The sequence below is a fragment of the Phacochoerus africanus genome, chromosome 6 (genome assembly GCF_016906955.1).
Source record: "Phacochoerus africanus isolate WHEZ1 chromosome 6, ROS_Pafr_v1, whole genome shotgun sequence".
Lineage (NCBI taxonomy): Eukaryota > Metazoa > Chordata > Mammalia > Artiodactyla > Suidae > Phacochoerus > Phacochoerus africanus.
Window position 1 is genome coordinate 116,020,967 of NC_062549.1, and position 17,780 is coordinate 116,038,746.

The following is a 17,780-nucleotide window of genomic DNA, read 5'->3' on the forward strand; positions in this document are numbered from 1 at the left end:
TGTACACTTTAAATGGGTGAATTGCATGGATGTGAATTATATTCCAGTAAAGCTATTTGAAACATCAAGTTTATCCAAAAGGATTGCACTTACAAAGGGAAAGTTTAAATTTCCAAACTTATTTTATGTTGACCACTTCGTGGAATGAATTGGTTTTGGGAAATTTATGCTTCTGCCTACAGACACCCTAAGGCTACATAAAAGAGGGACATTCAGTCTAAATCATAAAGCATGAAGCAATATCCATGAACTTACTCTGGCAAATTTACAGGGTTAAAATCAACAAATTATGCAAAGACACATATATGCATGCACACTCACACAGGTACCCACATACACACAAATAAACACACATTCACACACCCATATACTTCTTTATAAATAGGCAAGCATTCAAAACAACAGCATTGTACTTCATGACTTATTCTTTTAAACATTTTAAAACTTATTTTGGGTATGCACATTTTACAATATTTACATATAACATTCATTGCAAATTTAAATCTTCAAAATCACCTTTGTTTGGATTATTACTAGTTGAACAGTAAATCTATGAGAAATTAATGGAATTTATACAGATGCTGGCTTTCTCAGCATCTGTTTTGCTTTTCCGTATTTTGATTTCTGATTTGAGATATTTTGTGTTTGATAATGTTACAGTTTATATGTTACCTGCTCTTTCACTTCTCAGCACCCCACCTAAATAAATGTTAGGGAAGCATGGTGAGTGAGAAATAGTTTTGAGAAGTAAGACTACAAACTATTTCCTCTGTTAAAAAAAATACTCCTTTGTATATTAGGTTATTTGTTCAATTATGTTTTCTTATTTTCACTTATTTTTCAGCTGCTCCAGTTGATGTACTAAAAGCTCTAGATTTTCACAATTCTCCAGAGGGGATATCAAAAACAACAGGCTTTTGCACAAACAGAAAGAATTCGAAAGGTTCAGATACTGCTTACAGAGTTTCAAAGCAAGCACAACTCAGTGCCCCAACGAAACAGTTATTTTCAGGTATGTTCTCTTTATTACTGTGACTACTGCTGTTCTACTAATTGTTATTATTACTTCTTATCATGCTATATAATGCACAGTTATGGGGGAGATTTTTAAAAATGGTTTGAAAAATACTTGGTGAATATTTTCTTTCTGTCCATGAAAGCACTAATATTTAGAAATCATGATAACAGAGAAAGGGAGTTTAGTAGTGAAATAACAGTTACGACTTTCTTTCTTTCTCTTTTTCTCTTTCTTCCTTCCTTCCTTCCTTCCTTCCTTCCTTCCTTCCTTCCTTCCTTCCTTTCTTTCTTTCCTTTTCCTTTTCCTTTTCCTTTTCCTTTTCCTTCTTTTCTTTCTTTGTCTTTTTAGGGCCGCCCCCATGGCATATGGAAGTTCCCAGGCTAGGGGTTGAACTGGAACTGCAGCTGCCGGCCTACACCACAGCCACAGCAATGCCAGATCCAAGCCACATCAGCCACCTACGCCACAGCTCACGGCAACACCAGATACTTAATCCACTGAGCGAGGCCAGGGATGGAACCTGCCTCCTCATGGGTATTAGTTGGGTTCTTTACCACTGAGCCACGATGGGAACTCCCTGAAATGACAATTTCCGAGTATCACATTTACTAAGCAGGTGTCTTGTTACAAGTCCTTGCCTGGCAATTGGATACATGCCAAGTATTTTTTCTTCTAATTTTTCTGAGTGTCCTTGTTCTTATTTAACAGAAGAAGAAATTGAGTTTCACTGATATTCTCTGACTTGTCCAACTACAGAGGGTTAATCTTTAGTTGATGCATGTCTTGTCTGTTGCTGAGGACAATATTGTCTGTATTATCAAGTATTCTTTTTTGGTGCTTGGGATCTTTTCAGAAGCAATTCATCATTTAAATTATTCATATTATCCTTTACTGTCTCCACCTGAAGGAATCTGAGTTCCCTATTTTTACATAAAACAATTTTCTCCATAGTAGAAAAACTATAAATCAAGGGACTACAAATCGAAAATAAGATAGTATATTTTTCAGGGAATAATATTTTAAAGTATTTTTGAAAACACATTTATTTTAATAAATCATTAGTTCTTCCAAAGTATTTCCTGTTTTGTAATAATTTGTGGTGGGCAAAGTAACAAACTGAAAATGAAAAAGCTGTTAATCCACAATTTTTCTGACTTCAAAAATAAAAGTAAAAGTTATTTAATCCATGAGATATTTTTCAAATCAAATGTGAAAGTTTTAAATAGTGAAAATTAAGTTCCTTTTCTATTTACTTGTGCTGTAATGCAGAAATAGGAATGGGATGGGAATTTTCAAGAGAGAAAAAGAGAAAATAGATTAATGGAAAAGTTTTGGAAATACTCAAGAAGTTAGTTTATAATTTTTTATATTTGGCTCATCATCTCAGGGTCAGTTTTTCTGCCTTCCAGTATAGTAGTTATTTTGATTAATTAATTTGATTACTCTGTTGTTTTATTCATGGAAAAATAATCCAAGTTATGCCCTTAGGATCTCTTTCCATCTCTGTTAACAGAATACATCAACATTTTTTTCTCCATTCTTGCAACATTGGGTCCTAAGCATATGATTCTAATAACAGTTCAGATAGGAAGAGATATCTATGATAGAGACTTCATTTTTTTCTCTATATAAATGATTGTAGGCTTGCTTTCCTAGCGGGTAGAGCTTCCTGTCAAATAATGCAAAAGGGCATTTAATAAAAATTGCCAATGACACATTCACCATTAAAACAATCTAAACAGTGAGTCTGTAAATAGTAGCCTTTATAAAACAATTTAAAAAATATCTTTGAAAAATTATTTGAAATAATTTTTCTTCCATTATGACAAGACATAATAGCAACTTCTTTTCTAATGCATAAACTAAGTTTTCTAATTGGAAACTTCAATACTGGGGTGGTGGTGAGGGTTTTCTGTGCAAGAAACTTTGTGTGTATTAATCTTTATCTTCATAACCATCTGGAAAGGGGAGTATTTAAACCCAACTTATGGGTTAGGAGTTAGAAAGGTGAAGTAGCTGAATATAATCATGGAAGCTGTGAATGATACGGAGCTGAGAGATAGTTTGTGGTTTTTTAACTACAGTGGGCTTTCCCGACTGTGCAAAATGACCCTCACTCATCTAAAAAATCCTTCCAACCACTAAGCTACATCAGAGAGACATTTTATTTAAAAGACATATTCTACATGGAAATGTATTGACCACAAGTTAAAACATTAAGATCAAATAATAAAATTGTGCTTTTTTCATATCATATCTTTTGACGTTAAAAGCCTATTTTAAGACACTATTGAATCTGGCATATTCAGAATCAATTACAATTATTATTATCATATTGAGTCTGGTATACTCAAAGTGAATTGTGATTATTATTATGAAAATGATGATTTATATATATGCAATTATTAAAGATGGTAATAGCAATTTTTCTTTAACACTGGTCATTTAGTAGAGAGGATGCTTTATTCTTCATATTTATACATTTCAAAACATATATTATTTAAGCTGAGAAATTCTGCATGTTATCTGTATCATATATACTGATCCTACTATTTTAGATAAATCTTAAGTGGTTGCATTTCTGTGATTAAACTTATTTGGTGGTGAGTTCTTTCTGATAAATTTAGTCAGTTTTCTTTGCCTCTTACAGGTAGGAAACTAAGGTAGATGTCTAGTTTACACTATGAACATTTTGACAACATCATGACGTTAGACAACTAAAGGTCATAGTTTGAAGATTATAATTAAAATCTTGTTGCTTAAATTTAAATTGGGAAGTATTTCCATAATTGAAAGATTTTACTCATTAGTAAAGATTTTACTCATTTTCCATAATTGAAAGATTTTACTCAGTTTTAAAAAGTTGTGCTAAATAAATTAAATTGTTAATTAACATGTGTTAAAATTTATTTAGTCTTATATGAATATATTTCCTTAAATTCCTCTTTTTCTAAATGTCTCTCTGTAGATATTACTTCATAATGTTTTTGCAAAAATGATAAAAATGTCCCCGGGCTCATACTATTTTAGCATCATTTTTTTTTTAATGTATGAGATATTTGAGAGTTGAGGTACATTTAGAGAAGGAGGTCCTCTGATTCTCCACATTCTGAACTACTCAGTTGAAGAAAAAAATTGTTTGCTATGGAGCTTCCTCAATAAGTTGAATTACCTAGATTTTTGTTTGTAGTGTAAGTAGGTAGAACATGTTTTAGTTAATTGGTGTGCTTTATTACCTTCCATTTTATATACATCATTATTTTTATTCTGTTGATTTTCATAAATATGAAATTGGATGTCTCTGTGACACAGATCAAAAGAAACTTTACTCTCTTTATATATATGTGTGTATATATATATATTTAATGTATATATTGCCATGAAAGCAATAAATGAAATGTCTAAACTATCATTTGTCATATGTGAATAAATTTTATCCTGGGAATTCAGAAGTCATGTGAAAAGACAACATAAAATAATTACTAAGATAATTTGCAAAATTATTCAGTTTCTTTTCAGTATCCTTTGGGAGTTTGTTCATGTCTATTATAATGCTTATCAGATTATATTACACTGTATCTATTTACACTAATTTCTCACCTAAGGGTGCATGAGTTTTACAAAGTCAGAACACACCTACAGTCAACTATCTATGACAAAGGCAAGAACATACAATGGAGAAAAGACAATAAGTGGTGCTGGGAAAACTGTACAGCCACATGTGAAATAATGAAATTAGAACACTTCCTAACACCGTACACAAAAATAAACTCAAAATGGATTAAAGACCTAAATGTAAGACCAGACACTATAAAACTCTTAGAGGAAAACATAGGCCAAACACTCTAACATAAACCACAGCAGTATCTTCTCAGATCCACTCCCTAGAGTAATGACAATAAAAACAAAAATAAACAAGTGGGACTTAATTAAACTTAAAAGTTTCTGCACAGCAAAGGAAACCCTAAACAAAATGAAAAGACAACCCACAGAATGGGAGAATATATTTGCAAATGAATCGCCTGACAAGGGATTAGTCTCCAAAATTTATGAACACCTTCTGCAACTCAATACCAAAAAATCATTGTGTTTTAAATGAGTGGTGGTAAAGTTTGAATATAGCTTCAATACTTATTGCAGACAAAAAATAATTCTATTTTTATTACAGTACAGTTGATTTACAATGGTGTGTTAATTTCTGCTGTATAGCATAGTGACCCAGTCATACATATATATACATTCTTTTTCTCGTACTATCTCCCATCATGTTCTAACCCAAGAGACTGGACATAGTTCCCTGTTCTATACTGTTGGACCTCATTTCTTATCCATTCTAAATGTAATAGTTTGCATCTACCAACCCCAAATTCCCTATCCATCCCACTTCCTCCCCCGTTCCCCTTGGCAACCACAAGTCTGTTCTCCATGTCCAGGAGTCTATTTATGTTTTGTAGATCAGTTCATTTGTGCCACATTTTAGATTCCACATGTAAGTGATATAATATGGTATTTGTCTTTCTCTTTCTGACTTACTTCACTTAGTTTGAGAATCTCTAGTTGCATCCATGTTGCTGCAAATGGCATTATTTTGTCCTTTTTATGGATGAGTAATATTCCATTGTATATATGTACCACATCTTCTTAATCCATTCATCTCTCTGTGGACTTTTGTGTTGTTTCCTTAACTTGGTTATTGTGCCTAGTGGTGCAGTGAACATAGGGGTGCATGCATCTTTTTGAATTGCAGTTTTGTCTGGATATATGTCCAAGAGTGGGATTGTTGGATCATATGGTAGCTATATTAGTTTTCTGAGGAACCTCCATACTGTTTCCCACAGTGGTTGTACCAATTCACATTTCCACCAACAGTGAGGGATGGTTCCCTTTTCTCCATCCCCTCTCCAGCATTTGCTATTTGTATACTTGTTAATGGTGGCCGTTCTGACTGTTTTGAGGTGGTACCGCATTGTAGTTTTGATGTGCATTCCTCTAATAATTAGTGATGTCAAATAGGTTGACCTTTGATGACTTTCTAAGTCTCCTTAATAAACTCGAAAGTAATAGGATGATCCAGGAACCATTTGGAAATTTGGACTTTCTGACTCTTTGGCTTTCTCTTATCAGGAGGAACATTTCCAGAAGATTTTTCAATATTATTTACAGTAAAACCCAAAAAGGGAATTCAGTCTTTCCTTTTATCTATATATAATGAGCATGGTATTCAGCAAGTCGGTATTGAGGTTGGGCGATCACCTGTTTTCCTGTATGAGGACCACATGGGAAAACCTGCCCCAGAAGACTACCCCCTCTTCAGAACTGTTAACATTGCTGATGGAAAGTAAGTAGCAGAATAATTTAATGTTATAGCTATGTTGAAAGCCGTTCTTTCATTTGATCATTCAGCAGATCTTTATAAAGTGTGATGCAGTTTTTCTAGGCAATGGTGAACAAGAAATGAACAAAACAATAAAATAACTAATCTTACAGAGTTTACAATCTGGATCGACAAATAATGAATGATAGAACGATTACTAGTAAATAGCATATCAGCTGGGGATAAGTGAGAGAGATAAATATAACACTGAAGAGGATAGGGGATGCTGGCGGGGCGGACAGTTTGAAGGAGTGAGGTCAGGGATAAATCTCACTAAAAAGGTGACATGGGAAGGAGGTGGGTTGCTACCATGCTGATAATTAAAAGCATGCCATTCCATTGGAGGAAGAGAAAATACATAACCTTTGATTCTGAGTGTGGCTGATTTGGTAAGCAACATCAAGGCTGCCAGCGTGACAGGAGCAGATTGGGATGATGAGGAGGGTGAGGCAGTGGGAGGCCAGATGGTGTGACACAGCTAAGATGGTTTTAAGCACCTTGGGCTTTATTCTGAGTAAAATGGAAAGTCAGTGTAGACTTTTCTTTTTTTTTTTTTTTTTTTTGGCACATCCAGGGCATGCAGAAGTTCCTGGGCCAGGCATCCAAACCACACCAATGTCAGATCCTTAACCTGCTTAGCCACCCTCTGTAGACGTTTTGAGCAGAGGAAGGATATAATTTGGTTTTCCTTTACCAATCATGTTAATTTTGAAAATCACAGGAAGCTTTATGTAACACTTGATATGTGCTATGTACTGTTCTGAACACTTTATACATAGTTAACTCATTTAATTTTTCACCACTCTTTGAAGAAAATGCTGTTATTGTACCCATTTTACATATAAGGGAAGTGAGGCACTGGGAATTTAAGTAACATATTTGAAAACTGGCAGAGATAGGGTTTGAACTCAGGTCGTCGGAGTCTCCGGTAAAAACCACACTCTTCTGAAAATCGTGCTGAGTTCTGAATTCTGGGTTGTGAACATTGGCTATCACTTAGGGAGCAGCTAAATACAAATAAATGTTTATTAAACTTACTTGGTATTTTATTGCTGAATTTAGGCTTCTAAAAGTAACTTTATCTAAAATATGACATTTGGTTATAGGCTTAAGAAAGTGCAGTTTAGATGGAAAACAAAATTCACTCTCAGATTATCATTGTCAGGACCGCGGAGGAAACTTTGTCTCAGTGCCAGGAGAAACTATGCTTTCAGAAGTCATTTATATCATTATCCTTAATAATGAATGTGAAAAGTGGTGATAGTTCTGTGGATGAAAATATATCGGGGTGAGGAATGTAGGGTGTGCTGTTCTAGATAGAGAGTCCTCTTTGGTATGGCTGCATTGAGCAAAGACATGTTGGAGGCTAGGGAGTGAGCATGTGGGGATATAGAGGAAGAGCATTCCTGGCAGAGTGGAGAATTTGTGCAAGGAACAAGGAGGAAGCAGCAACAGTGTGGCTAGAGTGCTGGGAATTGGAAAGCCAAAAATTGGACAGGAGGTTGGAGAGGGGCAGGGCAAAGCAGAATAAGGACTTCAGCTTTTACTGGGAGTGTTAGAATGGTTTTTCCCTGGACAGAAACTTGATCTGGCTTATATTTTATTTTCTTAATTTTTTAAAATAATTTTTTTTTTTTTTTGCTTTTTAGGGCTGCACCTGTGGCATGTGGAGGTTCCCAGGCTAGGAGCTGAATCGGAGCTGCATATGCCAGTCTGCACCACAGCCACAGAAATGTAGGATCTGAGCTGCGTCTGTGACCTACACCACAGCTCACGGCAATGCTGATCCTTAACCCACTGAGTGAGGCCAGGGATCAAACCTACGTCCTCATGATACTACGTCCTCAGGTTCATTACGGGAACATTCTGCTTAGATTTTAAAATGGTCACTCTGGTTGCATCAGAGTGGAAGCAGGGACTGGTTAGGATTCTGGAGGAGAGACATCAGTGCTTGGGCAAAGTTGACAGACTTTTGAATTTTGTGTATACTTTGAATGTAAGGATTCACAGATTTTCTTATGATATGAACAGGTAGTATGAGAGAAAGAGAATAATTAAGAATGACTCCAAAAGGAAGGGTAAATTTAACATTTGGAATATTATATGTGGCACCATGATTATGGTATGTCATTATTACTAGAGCTAAAATTAATTCAACAAAAATATCAAGTTTAGAGTCCTAATCCATTTTCAACAATTGAAATCATTAAAAAAAATACTTTCTGTTAATGAAAAGCACATACCCACAGTAGTGGAGATAGTTTAATTTAAGACACAGGCTTCTTGGCAGAAACATGTGTAAATTTTACTCTCACAGTATTAAGTGCCTCCTAATATAAATCTTTTCTCAATTCAAACCAGGCAGACGCCTATGCTAGTTGAAAGTGCTATGGAAAGACCAAAGATTAAGTGTTTTTGGAAATATACTTGGTCCTCATCAGCAGCCATGCCAAGTCACATGAAATAGACATTTTAGAAAGGCTTCTGCAACTTTTTGCGTACTTTGTTTTATGGACCTAGTCCTAGAAACTTCTGGAATATTAATTTAGCACTTTTCATTTGGAAAAAAAAAAAAAAGAATGGCTTGCAAAATCCAAGTGAGCGTCACTTAGGTGTTTATGTTAACATCAGATACTGAGAAGACAACCCACCACTTTACAGTATGATTAGGGTATGTATGTTTCCAGAGGGCTGGCCATGTCTCCCCCCAAGCCTGTCATCGCTGCCCTGAATTAGCTGGAGCAGTAGCTTCAGAGCGAATTGAGACTCTCACTCCACATACGCGGTGACTATGCTTTCTTTCAGTGTTCCCACTTCCTGCCAACCCTGGAAAGAAGGAGAGATATTGTGTCTCAGTCTTGGACCCTGCCCATCGTAGTGATCCATAACTGTCTTGAAATTAAAGTGGAAAAAGAAAACGAAAGCACTTGAAATAAATGTGAATAAAGACAGAGAAGCACATTGTGTTTTACAATCAGAACCTTCGGTTGTTCCAGATGGAGCATTCATTCAATTAGCAGACATACCCTTTTACAGTCAATCTCAGGGGATCTCTTGAGCAGAATTTTTTTCAGAGTGGAATTCCATTTTGGAAGAAAGCATTTATGTACATAGAAACTATTACTTACCCCATATCCCAGCCCTAATCTCTATCAAATGCCCTCATCCAGGATGTGGTGATATTAAGCTTTTGTCACAACACAAAGTAAAGCAGAGGATGGGCACTTGCTCATCAGCATAGACAGCCAATCTTGTGGTGCATCTTGCACAGCCATGTCCTTTCCAGTACTTAGCACTGTTCTGGGAAAAGTAAGTCGTCACTGGTTAACTGATTGATTAATAAGTGAGCCTATATTTTGTATCATTTCAGACCACTTGTGTAATTTAAAATTATTGTTCTTTAAAGTGAATAATGGTTTGGCAACAACATCTTTGGAACTCATCAAAGGATTATTTGGCTTTTTAAGGTGGCACCGGGTAGCAATCAGTGTGGAGAAGAAAACTGTGACAATGATTGTCGATTGTAAGAAGAAAACCACAAAACCACTTGACAGAAGTGAGAGAGCAATCGTTGACACCAATGGAATTACGGTTTTTGGAACAAGAATTTTGGATGAAGAAGTTTTTGAGGTAAAATAAATCAAACCTTCTTTTAAGCTGAATATTGTTAAATCAGATGAACAGAGTTAATAACGGTAATAATCAATATAGGTTATAAAACAAAGTTGTAAACTCTAAAGGGTGAGTTACTTTCTTCTTCTGCAGTGATGAATGAGTAAGAGAATGAGTAGACAATACTGACTGTAATGCCTGGGAAACTTACAGAGGTTGGCAGATTTAAACACTGGCATGCTGTTCTCCTGGGAAGGGCAAATGGCCTTCCTCTTAGTACCTTGTCTTATTTTCCTTGGAGAAAAGAACATTTTCCTCACTTCCTTCTCTCAGAGATTAATTTACTGAAATGTTCAAGTCAGATATTTTGCCGTTCTCTGTTCTTTGGGAATGTTTCCAAGGTAAAATAGAGATCATGTTGCAAAAGATGAAGTGTAGGTTTTTAAAAATTACCTTTTTAACAATGTGAAGGTCATGTAAAAAAAAAATTCCCATCTAATTATAACTTGTCAGTTATGATAATCACATTCTTCCTTTTAATCCTTCAATCATTGGACTAGTAACTCTTGCTGTAATTTTCATTTAGTCAATTAATAACAGAGTATACTTGACCCCATAAATATCCTGAGATATTAGTCATTACACTGAAGATAGTTATGATACGATTTTGGTATAACTTATTTTTCAAAGTGTAACAGTGTACACAGTAAAGCTATTATGGATCAATAGACAAGTTTTACGTGGAAGATTTGCTGTATTCTGAGATATGAAACACAGGCAGTATGAATTTTTTTTTTAAAAAGCATAATGTAAGTTCAGAGGGTCAGTAGGGTATTGCATTTGTGTACTTAATTATATAATCTATGACATAATTTTAAATATAATTAACATTTGTAACATTTTCAGATTATTTGGGTTTCTATTTGTTTCTGAATTTCTGTACTAGTAGGTACTCAAGACTTTAGCTCTAAAAGAAATGTTTTAACTCACTATATCATCTGAAATTAATGACAAACTGATTCAGGCAATTTATAATTATATAGCCCCAGATCTTCCAATATCATGCATTGATTGCACAAAAATGATAAATGAATATTTCTTTATTTGATGAATGAATACTATAAACAAATTAGTTTCTAGGTTTACAAAATTCTGTTTTAAAATTAAGCTACTTATAAACATCAGTTTCACAGGCTAAATTTACAAAATACACAACACCTTTTTTTACTGGGACATAAATGAGTAATATACAAGAACTATGTAAGTGGATGGTTTCGTTTCATATGTTAATCTATTGCTGTGCATATTCACAAAGCCTGTGGAAGTCAAACTATAAAAACTGAGTAGATTTTTATATAAATGATTAGAATGTATAAAGAGGAAATATAGAAGAAAAATATGAAAATTATTAATTCATTCTCAAAATTTACCAGCCCCGAAAGATAATATTTGATAATGTACATATGGACTAGATTTCTTTTTCATACACTTTCTTAGCATTGAGACTTTCTATTTTTACCTGAGTTTGCTTCTAGGTGAATGTCATTTAATTTTTATTTTTTACTCCCTCCCCCTCAACATACAGACAAAACCAGACTATATTCCACCTTCTTCCCCATTTACTACACTCATGCTCACTGGGGTGTAGTTTAGAGTTTTCATTTTTTTTGCTTTTTTATTTTTTTAAGGCCGTACGCATGGCATATGGAGATTCCCAGGCTAAGGGGTCAAGTCAGAGCTACAGCTGCCAGCCTACACCACAGCCACAGCAATGCAGGATCTGAGCCACATCTGCTACCTACATCAGAGCTCATGGCAACCCCAGATCCTTAAACCACTGAATGAGGCCAGAGATCAAATCCACAACCTCATGGTTTCTAGTCAGATTTGTTTCCACTGTGCCATGGCAGCAACTCCTAGTTTAGTTTTTAAAGTGTAGTTGCAGACTCTCACAGTAAATTCTTTTTTTCAAAATAATAATTGAACCTGTTGTTACATATTAAAAAATAGGTCTTTTGAAGTGTGTGAATACTTTTCATTTCAATAAAGTTGTTTATTAACTTTGTTAATGTTTTACACCTTTTGTGTTCTAAGAAACCTTTACTTAACACCCAAGTCACAAGATTGCCTGCCATAAGACATGTTGAAGTTTTAGGTTTTCACATAGGTCATGCCCCATATCGAGTTGATATTTGTGTATGGCATGATATCCAGTTCATCCAGCTCACTTTATTAAAGACTTTCCTTTTATTCATGGAATCATCTTGGCGTCTACGTCAGAAATCAATCGACTGCGTATGAGTGGATCTATTGCAGAACTGTTATCCTATTCCATTGAGTTTTGTTGTCTCTCCACGGTAACAAATCATCTTGGTTGCTGTAGTTTTATAGGATATTTGGAATTCAGATGGGGTAACTGCACCAACTTTTATTCTTTGTAAACATCACTTTATTTATTTTAGGTTACCCTCACTCTGTATACATTTTGGACTAAGCTGATAAATTTCTAAAATAAAATTCAGATTCTATTTGGGATTGTATTTAAGCAATAGACCAAAATGAAGAGACTTGATATTTTAACAAACGTTGGGTTTGTTAGCATTGAACATGGTATAGCTTTTCATTTATTTTGCTCTTTTTAAATTCCTCTCACGAAGTTTTCCTAGTTTTCAGTGAAGATATTGTGGACATCATTTATTCATTTTGTTCTTAGAGGTTTTTTTGGTATTATAGTAAATGAAATTGTTTTTAATTTCATCTTTCAATATTTTGTTGCTTTTATATAAAATGCAATCTGTTTTTGGAAGTATTAATGTTGTATCCTCCAACCTTTTTAAATTCATTTATTAGTTCAGTTGTTTTTTAAAATACAGATAATCATGCAATCTACAAATAGAGAACTTTCACTACCTTCTATTTTTATACCTTTCATTTATTTTTCTTAGGACAATGGATAGGACCTCTACCAAAATGTTGAATAGAAGTGGTGAAATAGGCATTGTTCTTTCTGTTCTCATGTTAAAAATATATTCAGCCTTCAGCCATTAAGTCTGATGTTGGTTAATGTGTTCACTGTAAATTTATCTGTTTGAAAAGTTTACTACTAGTCTTAGTTCCCTAAAAGTTATCAAGAATGTTTATTGAATTTTGTCAAATACTTTTATGTTTTTATTGAAATGATAATTTTCTGTTAGTGTGTTGAATTACACTGATTGATTTTTCATGTTTAAAATCAACTTTTCATTCCTTAGATAGACTACTTGGACATGATATATTATTATTTTTATATAGTGTTGGATTTGATTTGCTCAAAAACTTTTAGAATTTTGAGCCTTTACTAATGAAAGATATTGGTCCATGATTCTCTGTATTTGCAATGTCTTTGTCAAGTTTTGGTATTAGGATAATACTAGCATCATAAAGTGATTCAAAAAGTGATCTCATATCTTTTTTGGAATTTTTTTTTGTACGATTCGTGTAATTTTTTTCTTGAATGCTGTGTAGAATTCACCAGTGAAAATTTCAGGTGCCAGAGTTTTGTTTTTAGAATGTTTTAAAATGTGTTTAATTTCATTCCTAGATATAGGTTAATTCATTTTTTCCATTTGTTTAAAATATCAACCTCAGTAAATTTTACATTGTAAGAAATTTTTCTAATTCAGCTAAGTTTTTGAATTTGTTAGCATAAGGTTGCTTGTAGTATTTTCTTGTCTACTTTTTAATGTCTGTAAGATTACTGGTGGTAATTACATTCATTCCTGATAATAAACATTTGTATTCTCTTTCTTTTTTCCTAAAATAATAAATTTAAGTAGGCTCTTAAAAAATAGTGATATTTTTAACAAATCATATTTGCCAAATAGTAGTGATATAGTAGTGATATTTTATCACTACAAATAGTAGTGATATTTTTAACAAATCATATTTGCTAAAATATGATTTGCTAAAATAGTAGTGATATTTTTAACAAATCATATTTGCCTCTGTTTATTATCTCTCTTAACTGATCTCTCTTCTATTATATTTTTATTGTCTTTCTATTTTAAATTTGATAGAGTAAAATCTTTTTTTAGCCTCTCAAAGCAGAAGGTCATTATTTTCAGATACATTACTTGCTGGTGTAAAATTTAAAGTTATATATTTCTCTATAAACATAGTTTTAGCTGCACCCCATAAACTTGTTGTGTATTTTTTATGACTATTCAGTTAAAATAGTTTCTGATTTCCTTCATTTCATCTTTGATCCATTAATTATGGAGAGGTTTGTAGTGTAATGTTCACATACCTAAGGTTTTTTTAGATTGCTTATTATTATTGGTGTCTAATTTTATTTTATTTTTGTCTGAAAGTAAACAATATGATCTCATCCCATTTAGATTTATTCACGATTGTTTTATGGCCCAGCATGTAGTCAGTTTTTCTTGGTGAATGTGGCACAGTCTCTTAAAACAAGTGGGTTGTGAAATTGCTGGATCAAGTGTTTTATAATTTTAGTAGCTGTTTTAAAGTCTCTTTTGAGAGTTTGCACATCTGGGTAGTCTCAGAGTTGGCATTTGCTTATTGTCTTTTAAAAATTATTTATTAATGTACTTTGTAAAGAGTATTTTAGGGTCACAGAAAAACTGAGTGAAAAACATAGTTTTCCTATACCCTTGTGCACACACACACAGCTATCAACATGCTCTTCATGTTGCACATTTGTTGCAATGGATGAACCTACACTGACACACGTTATCAACCAAAATCCATAGTTTACACATTTTGTACATTCTGTGGGTTTTGGAAGTTGTATAATGATATGTATTCACCAACACATGTATACAGTGGCATCTCATGAAATAGTTTCATGCCCTACAAATTTGCTGTTCTCCACCTATTCATTGTCCCCTCTCCTCTAACCTCTGGCAACCATTAAGTGATTAACTCTCTTTAATTTTGTCTTTCCAGGATGTCATATAGTTGGAATCATACATGTTTTAGTCTTTTCAAGTTGACTTCTTTCACTTAGTAAAATACGTTTAAATTTCCTCCGTATTGTTCATAGCTTGATAGCTCATTTCTTAGTGTTGAATAATATTCCATTGTCTGAATGTATCACAGTTTATTTATCCATTCTTTTACTGAAGGATATATTGATTGCTTCAAAGTTTTACTAACTATGAATAAAGCTGCTGTAAACAACTGTGTGCAGGTTTTCGTGTGGACATATTTGCATCCCTTTTGGATAAATACCAAGGAGTATAATTGCTGGATCACATGGTATGAATATGCTTAGTTGTGTAAGAAGTTACCAAAGTGTCTTACAAAGGGACTTACTGTCTTGTATTATCACCAGCAATGAATGAAAGTTCTTGTTGCTTCACAATTTTGGCATTATTTGGATTTTGGCCATTCTAATTGATGTGTAGTAGTATCTCATTTTAGTTTGAAGTTCCCGAATGACAAGTTGAACATCTTTTCCTATACTTACTTGCCATTTGTATGTCTTTGGTTAGGTATCTGTTAGGTCTTTTGCCCATTTTTCATCAGGTTATTCTTAAGTTTCAAATGTTCTTTGTATATTTTGGAGTACAGGTCTATAGCAGAAGTGTTTTTTGCCAATACTTTCTTCCATATGGCTTGTCTTCTCATTCCTTCATCATTGTCTTTCATACAGCAAAAGTTTTTAATTTTAATGAAGTCCAGCTTACTGCTCATTTCTTTCATGAATCATGCCCTAGATGTAGCTAAAATGTTATCACCATATCCCAGATCATCTAGGCTTTCTTATATATTATCTTCTAGTAGTTTTGTAATTTTTCATTTTACTTTTGATAAATTTTGAGTTAATTTTGGGGATGGGTGTAAGGTTTTTGTTTAGATTCACTTTTTGCAAGTTAATTTTCAATTTTTCTAGTACCATTTGTTAAAAATAACTGTCTTTACTTCATTTGTCTTTATTTGCTACTTGGTCTAAGATCTTTTGACTATACTTATATGGGCCTACTTCAAAGCTCTCTTTACTGTTCCTTTCATCTATTCATTTTTTATTTTCTCATGAATACCACGTTATCTTGATTGTTGTAGCTTTATAGTAAGTCTTGACATCATGTGGTGTCATTTGCACAATTTTGTTTTACTCATTTAATATTAAGTTGGCTATTTTGTGTCTTTTGTCTGTGTTATAAATTTTAGAATCAGTTTGACAATATCCACAAAATAATTTTATGGGATTTTTTTAACTGGAGAGTTGAATCTATAGATCAAGTTGGGACAATTTTCATCTTGGCAATATTGAGTCTTCGTATTGTAAAAATTGAATATTTCCCAATTATTTAATTCTTGATATTTTATCAAAATTTTGTAGTTTTCCCCATATAGACATTGTTCATATTTTGTTAGATTTAACCTAGGTATTTTATTTTTAAACTAATAGAAATATTTTTGTGTTTTTAATTTCAAAATCACTTTTCATTGTTAGTATATAGGAAAGCCTCGGCTTTTGTGTATTAACCTTGCATCTTGCAACCTTGCTAAATTGCTGATTGGTTTCAGGAGGGTTTTCTGTGTGTGTGTGTGTGTGTGTCTGTCTGTCTGTCTGTCTGTCTATTCTTTTGGATTTTCTATATAAACAAATATATAATCTGTGAACAAAGAAAGTTTTATTTCTTCCTCCCTATCGGTATCTTTTATTTCATTTTCTTGTCCTATTGCATTAGCTAGGACTTTCAGTACAATGTTGAAAAACAGTGGTGAGAAGGGACATGCTTGACTTGTTCCTAATGTTAGTGGGAAAGCTGCAGGTCTCACCAGTAAGTATGATGTTAGCTGTAGGTTTTTGAATATGTTATTTATCAAGTTGAGGAAGTTTCCCTCTTATTACCAGCTTGTGAGAATTTTTATAATGAGTGGATATTTGATTTAGTTAAATACTTTTTTTGCTTTTATTGTTATGATCATGTGATTTTTCTTTTTTTAAAATATTGATGAGGTAAGTTACATTAAGGCTGGTTTAATATTTGAAGATCAATTATATACCCGAGATGAATTCCACCTGGTCACGATGTATACTTTTTAAAAAAATATATTGTTGGATTTGATTTGCTAATATTTTGTTGAGGACTTTTGCATCTGTGTTCCCAAGAGATATTGGTCTATATTTGTTTGGTAATGTCTTTATCTGATTTGCATATTTGGAAAATTTGGTCCTATAGAAGGGATTAGGAAGCATTCTTTCTGCTTCTATTTTTAGAAAGAGAATGTAGCAGATTGTCATAATTTCTTCCATAAATATTTGGTTGAATACACCAGAGAATAAATCTGTGCCTGGTGCTTTCTGTTTTGGAAAGTTATTTGTTATTGATTCAATTTATTTAATATATATAGGCCTATTCAAATTATTTATTTCACATATAAGTTTTTGCAGACCGTGTCTTTTAGGAAATTGGTTCATTTTATCTAGTTTAATCAAATTTGTAAGCACAGTTGTTGATAATATCCCTTTATTATTTTCTTAATATCCATGGGATCTGCAGTGAAGTCATCTCTTTCATTTATGATATTAGTTATTTGTGTCTTTCTTTCTTTTTTTTTTTAATTATTCTTCTTATTTTGGCCACACTTCCAGCATGTGGAAATTACCAGGCTAGGGAGTCAACCTGTGCCACCACAGAAACCCAAGCCACAGCATCAACAGTGCCTTATCACTTAACCCACTGTGCCACCAGAGAACTCCTATGTCTTTTTTAATTAGCCTGGCTTTTGATTTTATTGATTTTTTTTCCAAAGGGTCAGCTT

General features: G+C 33.4%; 1 protein-coding gene across 1 annotated transcript in view; it reads left to right on the forward strand.

Annotated features, from left to right (window-relative positions):
- The window catches only part of COL11A1 (collagen type XI alpha 1 chain), a 202,896-nt gene that overhangs the window by 20,474 nt on the left and 164,642 nt on the right, over window positions 1-17,780 (forward strand). Inside the window, exons 2-4 of the mRNA XM_047785169.1 lie at window positions 845-1,012; window positions 6,143-6,356; window positions 9,860-10,022. Of these exons, the coding sequence (XP_047641125.1) occupies window positions 845-1,012; window positions 6,143-6,356; window positions 9,860-10,022 (545 nt within the window). The remainder of the gene's footprint in view (window positions 1-844; window positions 1,013-6,142; window positions 6,357-9,859; window positions 10,023-17,780) is intronic.